Source organism: Salvelinus fontinalis, chromosome 1, assembly GCF_029448725.1.
Source record: "Salvelinus fontinalis isolate EN_2023a chromosome 1, ASM2944872v1, whole genome shotgun sequence".
In the NCBI taxonomy this organism is placed as follows: Eukaryota; Metazoa; Chordata; class Actinopteri; order Salmoniformes; family Salmonidae; genus Salvelinus; species Salvelinus fontinalis.
In genome coordinates this window covers 43,958,851-43,978,240 of record NC_074665.1, presented here as the reverse complement: position 1 = coordinate 43,978,240, position 19,390 = coordinate 43,958,851, and the positions used below count along the sequence as shown (strand labels likewise).

Sequence of the window (19,390 nt, the reverse complement as noted above, 5' to 3'; positions counted from 1 at the left end):
CACAGTTGTCAAGTTGGCTGGATGTCCTTTGGGTGGTGAACCATTCTTGATACACACAGGAAACTGTTGACCATGAAAAACCCAACAGTGTTGCAGTTCGTGACACACTCAAACCGATGCACCTGGCACCTACTACCATACCCTGTTTAAAGGGACATAAATCTGTTGTCTTGCCCATTCACCTTCTGAATGGCACACATACACAATCCATGTCTCAATTGTCTCGAGGCTTAAAAATCCTTATTTAACCTGTCTTCTCCCCTTCATCTACACTGGTTGAAGTGGATTCAATAAGTGACATCAATAAGGGATCCTAGCTTTCAACTGGATTTACCTGCTCAGTCTTTGTCATGGAAAGAGCAGGTGTTCTAAATGCTTTGTATACTCAGTGTAGCTCAGAACATAGAAATATAATGATTTATATTAAAAAGCAAAGTGGAAAGCAGTATTGTTCTTGTTTGGAACAATCTCTTGACTGCATTTGACCTAACAGAAAAGCATGCAAACGTATAGTGAATATAAGTGAATCTAACAGCGAGGAGGAGGAACTGTGCTTCTTAAGTGACGGGGGCGTGACTTGGTGTGTGTGGGAACCAGCCGCAAGAGGAGAGAGGAAGAGAGAGACGTTACACGCTGCTGAGTGGTGTTTCAAAACATTCCGATATGCATATCTCTTGCGATATGAATATTGGGTAAACCGATTTGAATTCAGTCACTTTGACAGCATCCCTTTGATTGGAACGAAAACTTCCATACATACTGTATTTGCCTATTGTAGAAGTGCTCAAGAGACAAAAGTGCTCAAAGTTGACCTATTTTGCATGCCTCACCATACCACGAGACATCCATGTCTTCATCACTGGAAAATGTAAACGGTTGAGATTGATACCATTTAAAAGTTTACAAACAGGTTTGTCAAAATATTGAATTTCTTGAAAAAAAAAAAATTGGGGTACAAATTGTCATTTTACCTTAAACATCATTAAACTCATTTTTTTCATATTCACATATGTTGTAGCTTAGACCCTATTTTACCTAATCTGAAGTTTTTGTGTTGTGCCCGCCATCGTTAGATGCATAACATGCTCTTCAATACAGGGTGGGTGTCATGTTTTGGCTGACTAAAATGGGAATAAAATTTACATTTCAACTTTCAAATTTTACCACAAAGATGGTTGGAGGTCCACGCAGAGAACGTTGACTTCAATGGGAATATCTGTTTAAAATTATACTGTCAATCCTCCATTGGAAACCTATTGAAATTAATGATATAGAAATAATAGAATAGACGTGACTATTTAAGCTGATATTCAACGGCGGGTGGACCGGCGGCCGTCTTTGTGGTAGTAATTAAAGTTCAAATTTAAATTAAATGGTGTACCAGCTAAATTGCAGTGGTCTGATGGGATAGGTCCATTTCTATGAATTCTAGTTCTATGACTAAAACGACACAGTGTTGTGTTTCAACCAATGGTGGGCACAGCACAACACAAAAACCCCAGCGTGAGTTTACAGGTTTTTTGATAATTGACGTTAAAAGGTTCAAATCTGTAATATTTTTTATTAAAACACTTTTATTTTTTTATACAATAGTCTGACAACTCTGTAAGCTTTTAAATGATATCAAACTACTAAAGTAAAAATACTGTAAAGTACTACTTAAGTAGTTTTTGTGGGTATCTGTACTTTACTATTTATATTTTTGACTAGTTTTACTTCACTACATTCCTTAAGAAAATATTGTACTTATTACTCCATACCCCAAAAGTACTCGTTACAGTTTGAATGCTTTGCAGGACAGGAAATTAGTCCAATTCACGCACGTATCAACCGAACATCCCTGGTCATCCCTACTGCCTCTGATCTGGCAGGCTCACTAAACACACATGCTTCATTTGTAAATTATGTCTGAATGTTGGGGTGTCCCCGTGGCTTTCTGTAAATAAATAAAAACAAGAAAATGGTTCCATCTGGTTTGCTTAATATAAGGAATTTGAAATGAAATATACTTTAACTTTTGATACTTAAGTATATTTTAAACCAAATACTTTTAGACTTTTACTCAAGTACTATTGTACTGGGTGACTTTAACTTGAGTCATTTTCTATTAAGGTATCTTTACTTTTACTCAAATATGACAGTTGTGTACTTTTTCCACCACTGGTCTTTTCCCATGCTGAATACATGCATGTCTCATGGTATGGTGGTGTATGCAAAATGGGTCAACTTTGAGCACATCTATCCCCGAAATGTTTTGGCATTCAGGTACAAAAATCCCTTTCTGTCTACTTCTTCCCTTGGTAAACACGTATGGAATGTTTTGTTTAAATCAAAAGGGATTCTGTCAAAAAGTTAATGAATTCAAATTGATTTACCCTATTGCACATGTCAATATTGCGATTTTGATGTGAATTTGATTAAATGTGCAACCCAAGTGTTGTAAAGGATAATACTTTGGGTTTAGTGGGCCCGCATCCCTGACGCAAAGAGAAAGTAAGCCCAAGCTGTCCTATTTGGTTGCAATTCAGTACACCATTAGTCAATTGCCCCGACCTAATGATATGTACATTATTCCATATATACTGAGAGGCTTCAAAAATTGTATTTACATAGTGTTCAGTTTGATGTAATAATTTCTCATGTCTGTTAAAATTAATATTCAACTTTTACTTTGACAGGGAAGTCATACTGAGACGAGGGTCTCTTTTTCAGATGAGCCCTGCATAAATACATAAAACATATATACAATGCACAAAATTACAAAAAATTAAAAAAGACACATTTATCAACATAGAGGTCTCTGATCATTTCTCTGAACTGACCAAGGGGGACCAGAACATCTAATTTCAGAGATCTCTGTGAGTTGTTCCCCATAAAGGGCGCAAAAAAACCTAAAAGGGGACTGAAGGGACCTCCAGTGTTATCTAAGCCTGTGATCGGGTTTGTTAATTTGTAAGTCCACATTTAATTAATAATGATAGACACATAGGACGTTTCTGCATGAGTGCTTTGTAAATAAACAGAAGAGAATTCTGCTCTCTCCTTACATAGAAAGAGGCCCAACACACCTTTTGATACAAAACACAATGGTGAGATCTATAACCATCACCAGTAATAAACCTAAGGGCACAATGAAAAACAACATCTAGTGGTTTAAGTGTAGATGCTGCTGCATGCAAATATATAATATCCCTATAATCTAAAATAGACAAAAGTGACCTGGATGATTTCCTTCCTATTAAAAAAAGTCAGGCATGCTTTCTTTCTGTAAAAGAAACGAGCCTTGAGCTTTAAATTAGTTTTTCATCAAGCCAGATACCAAGATATTTGTAGGAATGAATTCGCTCAATTTGTGTACCGTTCAAACTAGTCATTACAAATTCAATCAATCAAGTTTATTTTATATAGCCCTTCGTACATCAGCTAATATCTCGATGTGCTGTACAGAAACCCAGCCTAAAACCCCAAACAGCTAGTAATGCAGGTGTAGAAGCACGGTGGCTAGGAAAAACTCCCTAGAAAGGCCAAAACCTAGGAAGAAACCTAGAGAGGAACCAGGCTATGAGGGGTGGCCAGTCCTCTTCTGGCTGTGCCGGGTGGAGATTATAACAGAACTATGCCAAGATGATTCATATAAATCTGGGTTATGGGGGATAGAAAAAAGCATGCATTTGTTTTTGCTTGCATTTAGCACTAACTTTAGATCCAATAGTGACCTCTGCAGTTCTAGAAAATCTGATTTCAAATTTGAAAAGGCTTGGCCAACCGATGGAACAATTACAACACTATCATCTGCAAACAAATTTTTAAAAAACTACTTTTTTTACAGCATTACCAATGTTATTTATTTAGATTGTAAATAGTAGTGAGCCGAGTATCAAACCCTGAGGAACCCCTTTATGCAACTCAAGGAACTCAGATTTGACCCAATCTACCTTGATGACCTGAGTTCTGTCATTGAAATAATTAAGAAACCATTTGCTAGGATTATTATCCAACCCTTTCGAGGGCAACTTATTCAACAGAATAGCATTGTCTACGGTATCAAAAGCTTTTGACAAGTCTACAAAACATTGCAGCACAATTCTTTCTATCATCTTTGGCATTTGCAATATAATTTACAACAAGCATGGTAGATGTAGTGGTAGTATGTTTAGGTCTGAATCCGGATTCATTAACCTTAAGAATACCATTTACAAACAGAAAATACGATAGATTTTTCTTGACCAATGATTCTATGATTTTAGCAAGACAAGGGAGCCTGGAAATAGGTTGATAATTATCAAGATCACTACTATCACCACCCTTATGGAGTGGCACCACAAAAGCTGCTTTCCACACTTTTGGAATATTTCCTGATACGAAATGTCAATAAAAAATGCGTGTTACTGAGCCAGCAATGAGGGGCGCTGTATACTAAGCAAAAACGGGTCCAAATTATCAGCCTCTAATGACTTCTTAGTGTCCATAGCTAACAAGGCAGCAATAACTTTTGTGTCTGTGAATTGCCAAAAAGAAAAACCCTGACTACCATTTCCCAAGTCATGTGAGGTTGACTGATCATCCATTGAGGCAACTGGAGGCTGTATGTAGGAAGACAGCCATTTCTTTCAAATAAGAAACAAGCTGAGATAAAATGCTGATTAAAAGCATCACAAATCTGAACTTTTTCAGTAAAGATGCAGGAATCTAAAACTACTTTCTTTCCCAGAATTTAGAAGGATCACTAACAGAGTCTGCCACAGCGCTAAGGAAGTAGTTTGATTTGGCCTGTTTTGCCATGAGGATATGCAGTAGCTGTCACCTGACCTGGGCTTGGATCCTGTATTGCTCCAGAAGCCTCTGAAACTCCTCCTCCATATCCTGCGCCTCTTTCAGAGTGGCCTCGTTCTGCTCATCGTAGGCCATGGCAACCACGGCCAGGATGAGGTTGATGAGGTAGAAGGAACCCAGGAAGATGACCAGCACAAAGAAGATCATGTACGTCTTCCCCGCTGCTCGAAGTGTCTGCATACAAAGAGGCATGCAAAGACAAGTTTCGGAGGATGACACAAAATGGTAAGCCAACATGCAGTTTGTAGTAAGCCTCATGAAATTCCTTTTAGGCACACTCCCTGCAGTCACTTCCGAGGAATGGATGAGCACTCACATTTTTACAGGGAAAAGTCCAACTTAAGTCTTAAATTTGTACCTATAAAACAATTTAGCATTATTTTTTATTTTTTTTTATCTTTATTTTAACAGGGAAAACAGACTGAGACCTGGATCTCTTTTACGGCTGTGCCCTGTGTAAACATGTTGACATGTACAGTTTTAGACATACAGACAAGAACATTTCAAAACATACACAATTCAACAGAAACAATCACAGACAACATCATATTGATCCTCCATAAACATTTTAAAATGGGCAAGGGACACCAGAGTGTCTAACTTAAGTTGGATCTGCAGTTTGTTCCATAAATAAGGTGCAAAGGAACTGAAGGCAGTCCTACCCAACTCTGTGGAGACCGCAGGAGTCTCTAATGTAATCCACATCTGTGATCTGGTTTTAAAATTAGTACATCTTGTGGAAATTAATGATGATATATATGGAGGTAGTTTTAAAAGAAGTGCTTCATAAATAAACAAGAGAGCATGTTGCTCTCGCCTCACAGATAGAGAGACCCAACCCACATGTTGATATAGGATACAGTGATGAGTTCTGTAACTATCACCCGTGATAAACCTGAGTGCACAATGGTAAATAGCATCCAGTGGTTTTAATGTGTTTGCCGATGCATGCATATAGATAATATCACCATAATCTAAAACGGACATAAAAGTAGCCTGCACAATTTTTTTCCTATTTACAGAGGACAGACAAGCCCTGTTTCTGTAAAGGAATCCTATCTTGAATTTGAGCTTTTTTCCCAATTCAGTAACATGTTTTTTAAAAGAAAGCCTATCATCTAACCATACCCCTAAGTATTTATATGCAGAGACCTTATTGATTTGAGTACCATCCAAGCTAGTGATTACAAACGTGTTTCTAACTGAGAGTTTAGACCTAGAAAAAAACATGACATTTGTTTTCTTAGCGTTTAAAACAAGTTTAAGCTGTAAAAGAGACCCCTGTAGTATCCTAAAATCAGACTCCAACTGCATTAAAGCTTGGTCCGCTGTTGGAGCAATAGAGTACATCACTGTGTCATCTGCATATAAATGGAATTTACAATATCTGACATCATCACCAATGTTGTTTATATAAAGTGAGAACAATAGTGGGCCAATTATTGAACCCTGAGGGACCCCTTTAAGTAACTGTAAGGGGTCAGACTTGACCCCATCGACCATGACGGCTTGAGTTCTATCTTTAAGATAGTCATAAAACCATCGGCAGGCATCAGTGCCCAGTCCTATAGATGACAGCTTACTCAAAAGGATAGCATGGTCTACAGTGTCAAAAGCTTTTGACAAATCTACAAACAACGCAGCACAGTGCTTTCTATCGTCTAAGGCATTTGCAATATCATTTACAACAAGCATAGTGGCTATACTATATTATATAATATAAGTACCAACCAGTTGGAACAGGTTCTCCCAGTAGTCCTGCGTCATGAGTCTGAAGAGGGACAAGAAGGCCCAGCCGAAGGAGTCGTAGCTGGTGTAGCCGTAGTTGGGGTTTCTCCCAGCCTTTATGCACGTGAATCCTTCTGGGCACCTCCTGTCAACAGTGGTGGGTAGCGGTGAAGAATCAGCTTGCACACAGCCGGCCACTCTCCCTGACCCCACAAGCCTCAACTTCTAGAATGCTGTCAGAGACAGCGGCATAACTAACACACATGCACACAACTTATGCACACAATAGTTGTATTGTGTGCATAGCTTACATAACATTTGACTACTTTTCCAATAGTGTTCTGTATGCTACAGTGGTGTGCATCCTTCCATCAAAACCCTGATATTGCTTTACTAAATGTAAGAAATACATTCATGACTTATCTTTGTATCATTGTGCCATGTGTGTTATCACAAAGTAACATACCCAGCATCAGAGCTGTTTCCGCAGAGAAGAGCATCCAGACTACCTTCCAAATAGTAGTGATTCTCTATAGCCGAAAGACGGAGCAAATCAAACACAAACTAAAAGTACTGTTCATAACGTCACATCAGCCTGAAGTAGAGGAACAGATGACTTGTCTCAGTGGTTCAAACGCACCTATATTGCTGATGTACTCCTTGAAATCGAAAGGGACAGTGAAATTTGATGTTTCGCCGAAACCCATGGTGCCGTCAAGCGACGAGGTGGAGTTGTAATCGTCGAACACCGTTGAGTTGAGGATGGGCCATCGGACACACTTGTTGCGCAAATTTCCCATGAAGAGTTGCAGGCCGATGAGTGCAAACACGGCCAGGGCGAACACAGTGAGGATCATCACGTCTACCATTTTCTTTACAGACTGGACCAGGGCGCCCACGATGGTTTTTAATCCTGGTCAAATGGATGCATGTCAGTGATACATCTGCAGGCCGAGATAAACCATATAGTGCCCATAGTGCATAGTGGCTCTGATGGCTTACTGGTTTCAGCATGATGCTGTCAACACCAAGGTTATGGGTTTGTTTCCTGAATTGGCCACACATACTATATATTTGACTGTGTAAACTGTAAGTTACTTTGGATACTATTACTATTATTATCTGACATCATAGTGTCAATAGTTCAATAAGTCTGAACGTGTGCATACAAACCAGGTCAATTAATTGAAGACATATCAAGAAAACATTTTGATATTGACATCAGTTTGGCGAGTCTCAACAAGAGCTGCAGATGAAACAACCTGGACTTGGGAAGAGGTAACATAGTAAATACAAATCTGGGACACTAATTAGTATGATATGTTACGTTTCGTATGGTATGTATGAATTTGTGGATATCCATCATCAATTTCGTATTAATATGTTCCGAATTACAATTTGCGTGACATGTTACGAATTGCAATTTGTACAATATGTTACAAATTTGCTAAACGTATGATATATTACGAATTCCAATTTGCTGTGGCTCATGTTAGCTAGGTGGGAAACGGTTAGGAGTTAGGTTAAAGGGTAAGGTCAGGATTAGCTAACGCGCTAAGTAGTTGCAAAGTAGCAAAACATTTGTGTAGTTCAAAGTTACTACTTAGCTAAAATGCTACATTTGGAACGTGATGAGATTCGAACACGCAACCTTTGGGGTTGCTAGACGTTCGTGTTATATGCCTACCCATCCACCTCGACCAACCACCCTACTTTAGTTTTTTCCGTAAGTAACCATCTGTTTTATGTAACCATTCCGAAAGTAACATATCATACTAATTAAGATAGTACATGTAAATCTGGGAAAATGAGACCAGGCTGGATGAAAACATACCAGGAATCACAGTGATTGTTTTAAGGGCTCGGAGTACACGGAACGTCCTAAGGGCTGACACGTTGCCTAGATCAACAAACTCTGTGACGTACCTGTGGAGAGACACACAGTACAAGCAATATATTAACATGATTTAATTGAGGACTGACTGACAGTGGACCTGTCACTGAAGAACGTCTTGTGTGTTAAAAAAACATGACAAAATAGTACACAAAACATCAGACATGGTGTTCGCTGTGGTATATGATATCTTTTATATATAGAGTCTATTTTTATATTGGTCCACATCTTGGGCCAAATGGACGCACTGCTTGAGAGGGTGGCCAAAACCATTTATCCATCTCGCAACCAGACGTGTTGTATATCACAAACTATCTGAGAATTATTTTGTTAGCATTATTATTGGGTATGTTTTAAAATGTTTTACATTTGTTTTTCTAAGATTAAATCATTCATTTATTTAAATGTTTTGGGCAAAAATGCACAGAATGTATTTCTTAAATATAATGTGGCCAGGGGGTCATTGCAAAAATAAGAATTTCTTAAATTTACTTACTTGGATAAATAAAGGCTGGATGTTTATTTATTTATTTATTTATTTTACCGTTATTTTACCAGGTAAGTTGACTGAGAACACGTTCTCATTTGCAGCAACGACCTGGGGAATAGTTACAGGGGAGAGGAGAGGGATGAATGAGCCAATTGTAAACTGGGGATTATTAGGTGACCATGATGGTTTGAGGGCCAGATTGGGAATTTAGCCAGGACACCGGGGTTAACACCCCTACTCTTACGATAAGTGCCATGGGATCTTTTAATGACCTCAGAGAGTCAGGACACCCGTTTAACATCCCACCCGAAAGACGGCACCCTACACAGGGCAGTGTCCCCAATCACTGCCCTGGGGCATTGGGATATTTTTATTAGACCAGAGGAAAGAGTGCCTCCTACTGGCCCTCCAACACCACTTCCAGCAGCATCTGGTCTCCCATCCAGGGACTGACCAGGACCAACCCTGCTTAGCTTCAGAATCAAGCCAGCAGTGGTATGCTGCTGGATGTATAAAATGTGTTATAATACATTACTAACCATTCCAGTTTGCTAACAATTATATCATTTGTGAAAGAGGGTTGTGAGCCAGTCAGGTGTTTAGGTACTCACGCCATGCTGATCACCATGAAATCCAGCCAATTCCATGGATCTCGAAGGAATGTAAAAGGTCCGACAACAAAGCCTCTTGACAACACTTTGCATGAGGCCTCAAAGGTATAAATACCAGTAAAAACATACCTGCAAGGAGAAAACAGTATATTTCCAATGCACTACTCCCTGCACTCTTCTGCAATTCGCTCTCTGTGAGCTCCCATTGTAATTCAGAGATAATTCATTGTTTACATGACTTTAAGACACTGAACCATTAGAAATCGTGGTAAAACAGTGACACGTACAATAGCCCTTTCAGGAATCAATCCTGAAATTCAGCACAGGTTGGTATACTTACTCCACAGTTTTACTCCATGACGGTGGGTCGCTCATCGTCATAAAAAAGCAGTTCGACAGAATGGTAATCATGATGAACATGCTAAATAACTTAATATAGAGTCAAGGCAAACTGGCGGGCACACTGATTGTACTGCAAAAGACAATAGTAACATCAAAGGTCGCTAAACCCTGATGGCGTACAGCTTTATATACAGTACACAACAATATAAGACCATCCTTCTTACAATCACCCCTTCCCTACACAGGGCAGCTAAAGTCCTTACATTAAAAAGGATATGAATGTATGAGAATTTTAATGGCTCCTCTTCTAAGAAGATTGAAGGGGCTTAGAATGTAGCAAGCTGATTCGGCATTGAACCTGAAGATTGTGTTTCCTTTGGTGATGACGATAAAGGTCTGGAAAAACACAACATGAAAAGACATTACCGCACTGCTAAGTGAGAGGACTAAAATAACAACTTGTAAAATAATAAAGATTCAACTCTGAACACAAAGCTTACATGGTGGTAATGCAGTCTTATGCATGACATAAAGGATATTACATGCACTCCGGACAACTTATGGAATCATATTTGTCAAGTCATCCACCCTGTCATATTGCAGTGACATTCCAGCAAGCTAATCCAGGCTAGCAGCCTAGTTCGCTAACCCGTCTTAGCCCCCAATTCATTCTGTTACAGATCAAGGAAAACCACACTGTAGGTTCACTCAGAATGTTAAAGGACAGGCTTGGTTCAGTGGCAATATCCAATGGCAATGTCTCTGAAAGGAAAAGTGTGTGTGGGGTGTGTCTCTTTGAATGCATGCAGTTAACACCTCTGAAACAACATTAACGATTGAGAACCTTGTGAATCTCGTGAACCCGTAGTGTGGTTTTCCTTTTATTGGCAAGTGATAAAAATTGGGGCCTTAGCGTGCAACACATGTATGTTAAGTCAGCTGTCATGACATGTCTAAATATAGTTTCTTCGGGATAAGTCTACTTTGCTTGAGTCATGACTATGTAAAAAAAAAAGGTACTAAAACAAAAAGCAAAGATGTTTATGTATTACAGTCCAGTGAAATTGCTAGGTGAGCTTTAGGTGTCCTGGACTGACCTTCTTTGCTTTGTAGAAGGGGTCTATGTCCTCCAGAGGTGTGTTGAGCATCTCCGTTGGGGCGTCTCCAAAGATCATGGGCAGACCCTTGCCGGCTTCCAGGTCTTTGCTGGGCTCCGACGGCCCATCATCTACGTACCCTTCTACTTCCGCGGCTATTCGCTTTTCCTCCATGAGCCTCTCGATCTCTGCCAGGGATTCCGGGGTGAAGCGGCGGAACGCATCAGCGCCTGTGGGAGGGAGCAGGGGTGCCATCTTCGCATTGCGAAGAGATACCACCACACCAGAATCGCTCTAGTCTAGAGTGAGCTATAGAAAGAGAAAGAGCGAGGGAGAGAGTCATCCACAGAATTAAATAGAACACATCTCTATGGAGTCATAGCCATAGCTGGTTCTCTCTAGAGCGTGTTCTTCAATCATGGTCCTGAGGACCCACAAGGTATGTAGGCTTTTGTTCCTGCCCAGTACTAACAAACCTGATTTTAGCTAATTAAGGGTCTTAAATTAGGTGATTAGTTGAATCAGGTGTGTAATTACTGGGCTGGAACAAAACACTGTGGGTCGCCAGGAGTTGAACACTGCCCTGGAGTGAGCAGAGGAACGGAGGGAGGACTTTTACAAGAAGAAACCATGCAATAAGGGTATTTTTAGAGGAGAGACAGTGAAAAGAGATACTTTCACACAAGGGTCTCTATATAGTGAGCCAGGATAAGAGAGGGAGAGACAAGATTGCAACACTCTGGTGTTTCTAGTCAAACCTGGGTTCATACACTATTTGAAATCATTTAAATAATTTGAGCGTTTGCTTCAGCCAGCCAGGAGTGCCAGGTGGGCGGGGAAGGGGTTGGAACTTTTGGAACTTTTCCACAGGCTCTATTAGTTCCATTCCAACAGGCAAGCTCAATCGAGCACAGTGAAAGTATTTGAAATGATTTCAAGGTGTATTCTGAACCCAGTTCAGTTTCTGGTGCACACTAGATAGATACCCAGTCATTCACACTAGCAAACAGTGGTGTATCGAACATTGGTTGTCTGCATGCCATAAAACGACAAAGGCTACTGAGCTAAATCCTAGGTATTAGCTCAAAAATGTAACACAAATTGTAGTCTCAGGCACAATTCCTCATCACACGATCGTGGTTCACCAACCCTGCTACACTTCACCACCTTTGACCTCCTCCTCTATGGAACAACCCCAGCAGCTGACAGGCATTAAGTGACAAAATCCAGGTCACCCCAACAATGCCACTGACCAGTTATTGAACCTGTGTCTGCATGCCACACCACTGCATTAGCCCACTGAGCTAAAGCCTAGGAATTAGCTCGGGGAGTAAACGGTAGACTTCAGGCAAGGACAGACCATCTCATTAGATTATGCTAGGGTAGACAAACAATGTGAGTATCAGCATGCCAGTCTTCTGTGAGAAAAAAACACTTCCGGCTCCATTACACTTCACCCCCCCTTTGACCTCCTCCTTTTCTCCGTAACAACCAATGCCACTGTTCAGATATTGAACCTGGGTTGTCTATGTGACACATGACTGCATTAGCCTGCAGGGCTTAAACCTATAGGCATAAGCTCAGGGAGTTAATGCAAGACTTTAGATCTTAGGCAAGTTTACTCATAACATGAGCTTGCTTCACTGAACCACTTCCGTTACACTAGTATCGAACACATTACCTTCTCTTTGCTACCTTAAAACATGACATTGATGCCATTGCTATATTTGTGTAGATGTCACACAGTCTGGACATATAGCTTATGCATACTCTCACCGTAGCAATTATTTTCAGTATACCTTTGATTAACAGCACACAACCAGAACATTAGATCTGAAATGTTGCCTAATAGGTAGGCCCATCCACATTTGGGATGAAATCGTTGCTTGGGATACATGGCGCCAAGTCTTTAACCATTGGCGTCGATACTTTTTGCAGTTGAGAAACAAAATACAAAGATTAATTACACACTTACTTGTAAGTATCATGCTTATGTGTGTATATGTGCACGGACATATGTGTGTGAAAGAGTGTATGCAGTGTTTGACTTGGACTGAAATAGGTTCTGGTACTCATTTTGTGTGCTGATACTGTTTATATTTAGGTGCAGGAACCCCACAATACTTTTGAGCTAATATTCTATAAGAGGTGCAGGAACTCAAGCAGTAAAAAAATGTGAGGTGCCGGTACTCAGCTCCGGTGAGCTCCTGCCCACATCAAGCACTGAGCGTATGTGGTATGTTTGTCTGCGACTTGGTAACGATCCCAGGCTTGAATGCCTTGATCTAGATCCAGTCCCCATAAAAATGGTTTACTCATCACATGAGCATGTTTCACTGAACCACCTCTGTTAAACTAGTACCTGTTTAATTCAACACTTTAACTTCTCGTTGGTACCTTAAAACATGACACTGAGGCTATTGCTGTACTTATGTAGATGTCCCACAGTCTGGACATATATTTTATGTATACTCTTACAGTAGCAATTTTTTTCAGTATACCTTTTATTAACAGCACACAATCAGAACATCAGATCTGAAATGTTGCCTAATGGGTAGGCCCATCCACATTTGGGATGAAATCATTGCTTGGGATACATGATGCCATGTCCTTACCATTGGCGTCGATACTTTTTGCAGTTGAGAAACAAAATACAAAGATTAGTTACATACTTACACACTTGTAAGTGTCATGATTGTGTGTATATGTGCAGGGAGGTATGTTTGTATAAGTGTGAGCCCGTGTGGGAAAGAGTATTCTATTTAGGTGCAGGAACTCCACAATACTTTAGAGCTAATATTCTATAAGAGGTGAAGGAACTTAAGCAGTAAAAAAAATGTGAGGTGCTGGTACTCGGCTCCTGCCCAAGTCAAGCACTGATTGTATGTACAGTATGTGGTACACTCTTAGAAACATGGGTTCCAAAAGGGTTCTTTGGCTGTCCCCATAGGATAACCTTTTTTGGTTCCAGGTAGAAGTCTTTTGGGTTCCATGTAGACCCCTCTGTGGTAAGGATTTTACATGGAAACCAGAACAATTCTACCTGGAATCAAAAAGGGTTCTTCAAAGGGTTCTCCTGTGCAGCCAGCCCAAGAACCCTTTTAGGTTCTATATAGCACCTTTTTTTCTAAGAGTGTATGCGTGTCTACGAGTTGGTAATGATCCCAGGCTTCATTGCCTTGATCTAGATCCAGTCTCAATGTAACCCCACCCAATCATATTACTTATTAGCTTAGCAGACGGCCAGTATCCAGGCCAATTGGCATTGCTTACATGCTAGCACAACATTGTGTTCAGCGACCAGTCGAGACGGTTTGCTTTTCTCTGGAGAAGCTAAGAACTAAAGAGCTACTGCACTTCCTGATTTGGCCTTGTTTTCCATCAATGGTTATTAAGAAATGCAAGCGGCCATGGCTGAGAGCAAATGAGAGTTGTCTAGGGGTGTGGTTTGACGTGCTTGTTTCTTTGACATTCAATCACAAAAAAACATGGGCAGTAGTGAGTACAGAAAGGTAAGCTAAGATAGCTTTGCTATGGAGAACGTTTTGAAGTCGAGGACTTCTCCCCTCCTGATTGACTCGCCATCTCAAGAGTCAGCGCTGACCCTGTGATTAGCCAAGCTGACAGCAGCTAGCTAGCATAGATTTGGTGATAGCTGCAGCTGGCCATCCTATCTAGCAGATATTTCTCTGTCAAATCAGTTATGGCAAGACAGCAAGAAGCCAGTGTCTGGCATGTGTTTCATGAGACAATCCTTCTACAACTTCTTATGGCTGCATCCCGCTAACGGGATCGATATGACAACAGCCAGTGAAAGTGCAGGGCGCCAAATTCAAATAACAGAAATCTCATAATTAAAATTCCCCAAACATACATGTGTCTTATATAATTTTAAAGGTAATCTTGTTATTAATCCCACCAAAGTGTCCGATTTCAAAAATGCTTTTCAGCGAAAGCACTACAAACGATTATGTTAGGTCACCACCAAACGACAATAAGCACAGCCATTTTTCCAGCGAAATATAGCAGTCACAAAAAGCAGAAAGAGATAAAATGAATCACTAACCTTTGATGATCTTCATCAGATGACACTCATAGGACTTCATGTTACACAATACATGCATGTTTTGTTTGATAAAGTTCATATTTCTATAAAAAAATCTGAGTTTACATTGGCGCGTTACATTCACTAGTTCCAAAAACATCAAGTGATTTTGCATAGCCACATCGTTTCAACAGAAATTCTCATCATAAATGTAGATGATAATACAAGTTATACACATGGAATTATAGATATACCTCTCCTTAATGCAACAGCTGTGTCAGATTTCAAAAAAGAATTACGAAAAAAGCAAACCATGCAATAATCTGAGACGGCGCTCAGAACAATAGCCAAATTAGCCGCCATGTTGGAGTCAACAGAAACCAGAAAATACATGATAAATGTTTCCTTACCTTTGATGAACTTCATCAGAATGCAGTCCTAGAAATCCCAGGTCCACAATAAATGCTTGATTTGTTCGATAATGTCCGTTATTTATGTCCAATTAGCTACTTTGGTTAGCGCGTTTGGTAAACAATTCCAAAGTCTCAAAGCGCGTCCACTATAACGTGACGAAATGTCCAAAAGTTCCGTAACAGTCGGTAGAAACATGTCAAACAATGTATTGAATCAATCTTAAGAATGTTGTTAACATACATCTTGAATAACGTCCCAACCGGAGAATTACATTGACTTCAGTTGAGAGATGGAATGGAGCTGCCTATCACGTGAACGCGCGTGTTCAATGCGTGGTCACCTCATGGCAGTGATTACTCATTCTAGTCTCCTTCGGCCCCCCTTCACATTAGAGTCATCAGACAAAGTTCTATTGGCTGTTGACATCTAGTGGAAGCCGTATGAAAACTCATCCATATCTCGCTGTAATTTCATTGGGAGCTTGGTTGAAAATCTAGCAGCCTCAGAAAAAATCCAAACAGGAAGTGGAACTTCTCAGGATTTTGCGTGCCATATGAGTTCTGTTATACTCACAGACATAATTCAAACAGTTTTAGAAACTTCAGAGTGTTTTCTATCCAATACTACTAACAATATGCATATATTAGCAACTATGACTGAGGAGCAGGCCGTTTACTCTGGGCACCTCTGTGCACCTTTCATCCAAGCTACTCAATACTGCCCCTGCAGCCATAAGAAGATAACTCCTTGCTACGAAAGTAGCTTGCAACGCAGTTTCAATGTTTCATCACGTCATGTAAATACATGTTACCATGGAAACTATATTAACAGCGTGTTGAAGACCCGGTCTTGAGTCAGCTCAGCTGTCCTACAACACAATATTCTAACTGCCTAGTTTTGTCTTGTCTCTCCTTATGTCCGCTGTTAGATCTTTCCCAGGGGACAAATCCCAGAACTACTAATATCCCTACAACAGGTGTAGGCTACATGTGGATATTGCACAAACATTGCCCAGCTTGAGTGTACTGTACATGCATTTATCAACAAAAATCGATGTGTGTTCATGTTACAAAGACAAAACATGTTATGCTGTAAATATCATATTGATGTGCATATAAAGATAGTATGCCTACACTTACCTAGCAAATAAAAAAAGTTGTGTGTAGAGACTGACATGCACAGCTCTCTGGGTGATGAAGTCCCTTCCATCTATGTAATGTATTACAGGTTATGGATAGGTAAAGTCAGGTGGCAGGAGGGGTGGAGTGCATGATACTCCATCCTGGATATGACAGATTTTGCCTCAACCAATGGGCCTAGCAGTTCAATAACTACAGTACAGGCAGATGTGAGATGCAGGAGGATGGCACTCTCATACTACTTAGTAGGTAACTGACAATTGATCAGGCAGCAGCCTACAGAGTAATATGAGAAGAGTTCAATTGATTAATTTTTGTAGATATTCTAAACAAAGTATTTTGATAATATTCAAGTAACAGTTCCATGTAGAATAAACCTTACTTTACATAATACTGTATAAGCAGTGTTCTGCTAGTACCAATAGATTTGATAATAACAAAAGACAATAAAAAGTAATAGATGTGTCTTGTAAAATTTTAATGCTGAGTTGCAAGGTCTCTCCCAATTCAGACATCAGTATTAACCTTTCAGTCAGAGGACTCCATCTGAAAAGCAACTCTTCTTCCCATCTGTAGAAATCCAAGGAAGAGTTGATGAGTGACAGGGTGAAAGGGTGATATTACTAAACACTTATGATGTACTGTCTTATTAGTAATCACTGTTTGTTTGTCCCTTCTGAAGTGTTTGCCAATGCCTGATTGGCATGGCAGCGTAGATCAGCTCCAGGTCCCTCTCATCACAGATACTGGTCATGCAGAAGCCCGACTTCGGCTCCTATATCCGACCCAGCTCCAATATCACAGAGGGAGGGAGAGAAAGACTGTCACCATACAGTCATGGAAGCCAACAGTAAATACACAGTTGAAATAGCCAATCAGAGATCCTGATTCACAAGAGACATGTGGGCACAGTAGTTCATTGGTACAGTGGAAGGGGGTACCTTTCTTACAACATACAGTACAAGACACACATATACGCAGAGCATTGATTACATTATCAATGGTGGTTAGGTGAATTCCAGGACAGATAGTATTTTGACCATTGACCAGATCAAATGTGACCAACCTGATTCAAGTGTCCTCCATTACTCTCAAGCAGGACTGGTGTATGGCCACTGCCTCAGCCTTCTGTAACAGCTCCTGATGTGGCAGGGGGGTTCCAACAACGTTGCTGAACTACAAATCAACCAGGTTTTGTACATAGCCTGTGGATGAAATCAAATATCATCACTCAATAAACATATAGTGAGAGAATAAAAAGTTCTCGTTTGGAAGTAATTTATTTGCTAATAGAAGGACTGCAACTACAGAACAGATTCAGGCAGGTGAATCTGAGGTGTTACTATGCAACCAGCTGTGTACGATGCTGAATGCTTGCTGAAACGTTTTGTATTCGCTGCCAGAGCCATATTTGTAGTAGACAAGTAACATAATTCATTTATTTCTGCCAAAGAAAATACACACACTTTTACGAGAACAGGCCTGTTGTTTTTGGTTAAGCAGACGAAGCCACCGAATGCTAGATAGTTAGCTACCTAACTTGCAAATCCGGGTTAGTTATCATATCTTAGCTAGATTTTTAGCTAGATTTGAAACATTATTGAAAGTAAGCTGGCTACATCCCATGATTAGCTAGCAAGCTAGTATCCAAGTGCCTGCCCTGTATTGACCCTAAATGTCAATGGGCTACAGTTAGCTGTTGTTAGCAAGGTAGCTAGCTAATGTGAGCTATGCACAATTTTCCTCTGACATGCTAACGTTACATCACATTAGCTTTATGTATTTAGCTAGCTACAGTACCATTCCCCTTTCAGCTGTGGCATCTTAGCTAGCCTGGTTCGCTAGCATTATCAAATAATGTTGAATAACCAAAAGTAGCTCCTAGCTAACTAGTACCAATTATTTAACTTAGCTAACGTACTCACCAACACCAGTGCAGTGGTTTGACGGTTGACAGGCAGCAGAAGTGACCGTGTCGAATGTAATCCACTCCTGGCAATATTGTTGAAATGTATTGGAAGTTTGCACCAACTTTATGGAAGCCCATTTTCACTCATAATTGCCGAGCGAAATGTGCGTTCCAACTATATGCAGCTTTGACAACAAATGTCCACATGGCAGCTGGATTTGACACTATAATATTGTAACGCGGATAAACGCGGATATCGACTCTACACGATAGCGCGCTGGACTTGGGGCTAGAAGGTCGAGGGTTTGAGGCCTGCTCCCTGCCTGTTTCATTACAATGTTGTCAGAAGTGTGATTGGACCTTGCATCCACGACAGTGCTTGCCAGTGAGCGCGTTCCTATAAGACGTGGAGAGGACGCGCTCTTTGAAAGGAGGGAGTAGTGTAACGACCCTGGGTTTATAAGCGCGGATGTCAACTCAGCCACTAGAGCATGCTTTTGGGGCACAGTCGATAGCGCGCTGGACTTCGGGCCTGAAGGTCGAGGGTTCGAGGCTTGCTCCCTGCCTGTTTCATTACAATATGTTATGTTTCTGCAGCATATCGATGCCAGTTGACCTTTAAGCTCCTGATAGGACCAGTTCATTTGTTTCTCATCCCCCTCTTCAAAGGGGGAGACACTCTAGACTCTGAACTCCAAAAACTTATATGATATGTACTTAAACTAATTCAACCAACCGAAAACTATTCAGTCAGGTGTTACTTTTCCCCCATCAATATACAGTATATACACTGAGTATACCAATCATTAGGAACACCTTTCCAATATTGAGTTGCACTTGAATTATTTGGTCTGTTGTGCATGGGTATGAAGGCTCAGTGTTTGTTGT

At 40.4% G+C, this 19,390-nt stretch overlaps 1 protein-coding gene and 1 long non-coding RNA gene across 2 annotated transcripts in view; both read right to left on the bottom strand.

Moving 5' to 3' along the window:
* scn4aa (sodium channel, voltage-gated, type IV, alpha, a) overlaps positions 1–11,283 on the bottom strand; it is a 33,883-nt gene extending 22,600 nt beyond the window's left edge. The window contains exons 1-9 of the mRNA XM_055922324.1: positions 10,996–11,283; positions 10,176–10,294; positions 9,897–9,986; positions 9,557–9,685; positions 8,396–8,487; positions 7,202–7,474; positions 7,028–7,091; positions 6,565–6,706; positions 4,810–5,007 (exon numbers count right to left, since the gene is read on the bottom strand). Coding sequence (XP_055778299.1) covers positions 4,810–5,007; positions 6,565–6,706; positions 7,028–7,091; positions 7,202–7,474; positions 8,396–8,487; positions 9,557–9,685; positions 9,897–9,986; positions 10,176–10,294; positions 10,996–11,250 — 1,362 coding nt within the window. The 5' untranslated portion in view covers positions 11,251–11,283. The remainder of the gene's footprint in view (positions 1–4,809; positions 5,008–6,564; positions 6,707–7,027; positions 7,092–7,201; positions 7,475–8,395; positions 8,488–9,556; positions 9,686–9,896; positions 9,987–10,175; positions 10,295–10,995) is intronic.
* Positions 11,284–17,073: 5,790 nt separating this feature from the next.
* On the bottom strand, positions 17,074–19,185 carry LOC129853702 (uncharacterized). Its single transcript, XR_008759170.1, has 3 exons — positions 18,519–19,185; positions 17,660–17,798; positions 17,074–17,383 (listed from the first exon to the last, which is right to left on the bottom strand). It is a non-coding gene; the product is annotated as an uncharacterized LOC129853702 (long non-coding RNA).
* Positions 19,186–19,390: the final 205 nt, after the last annotated feature.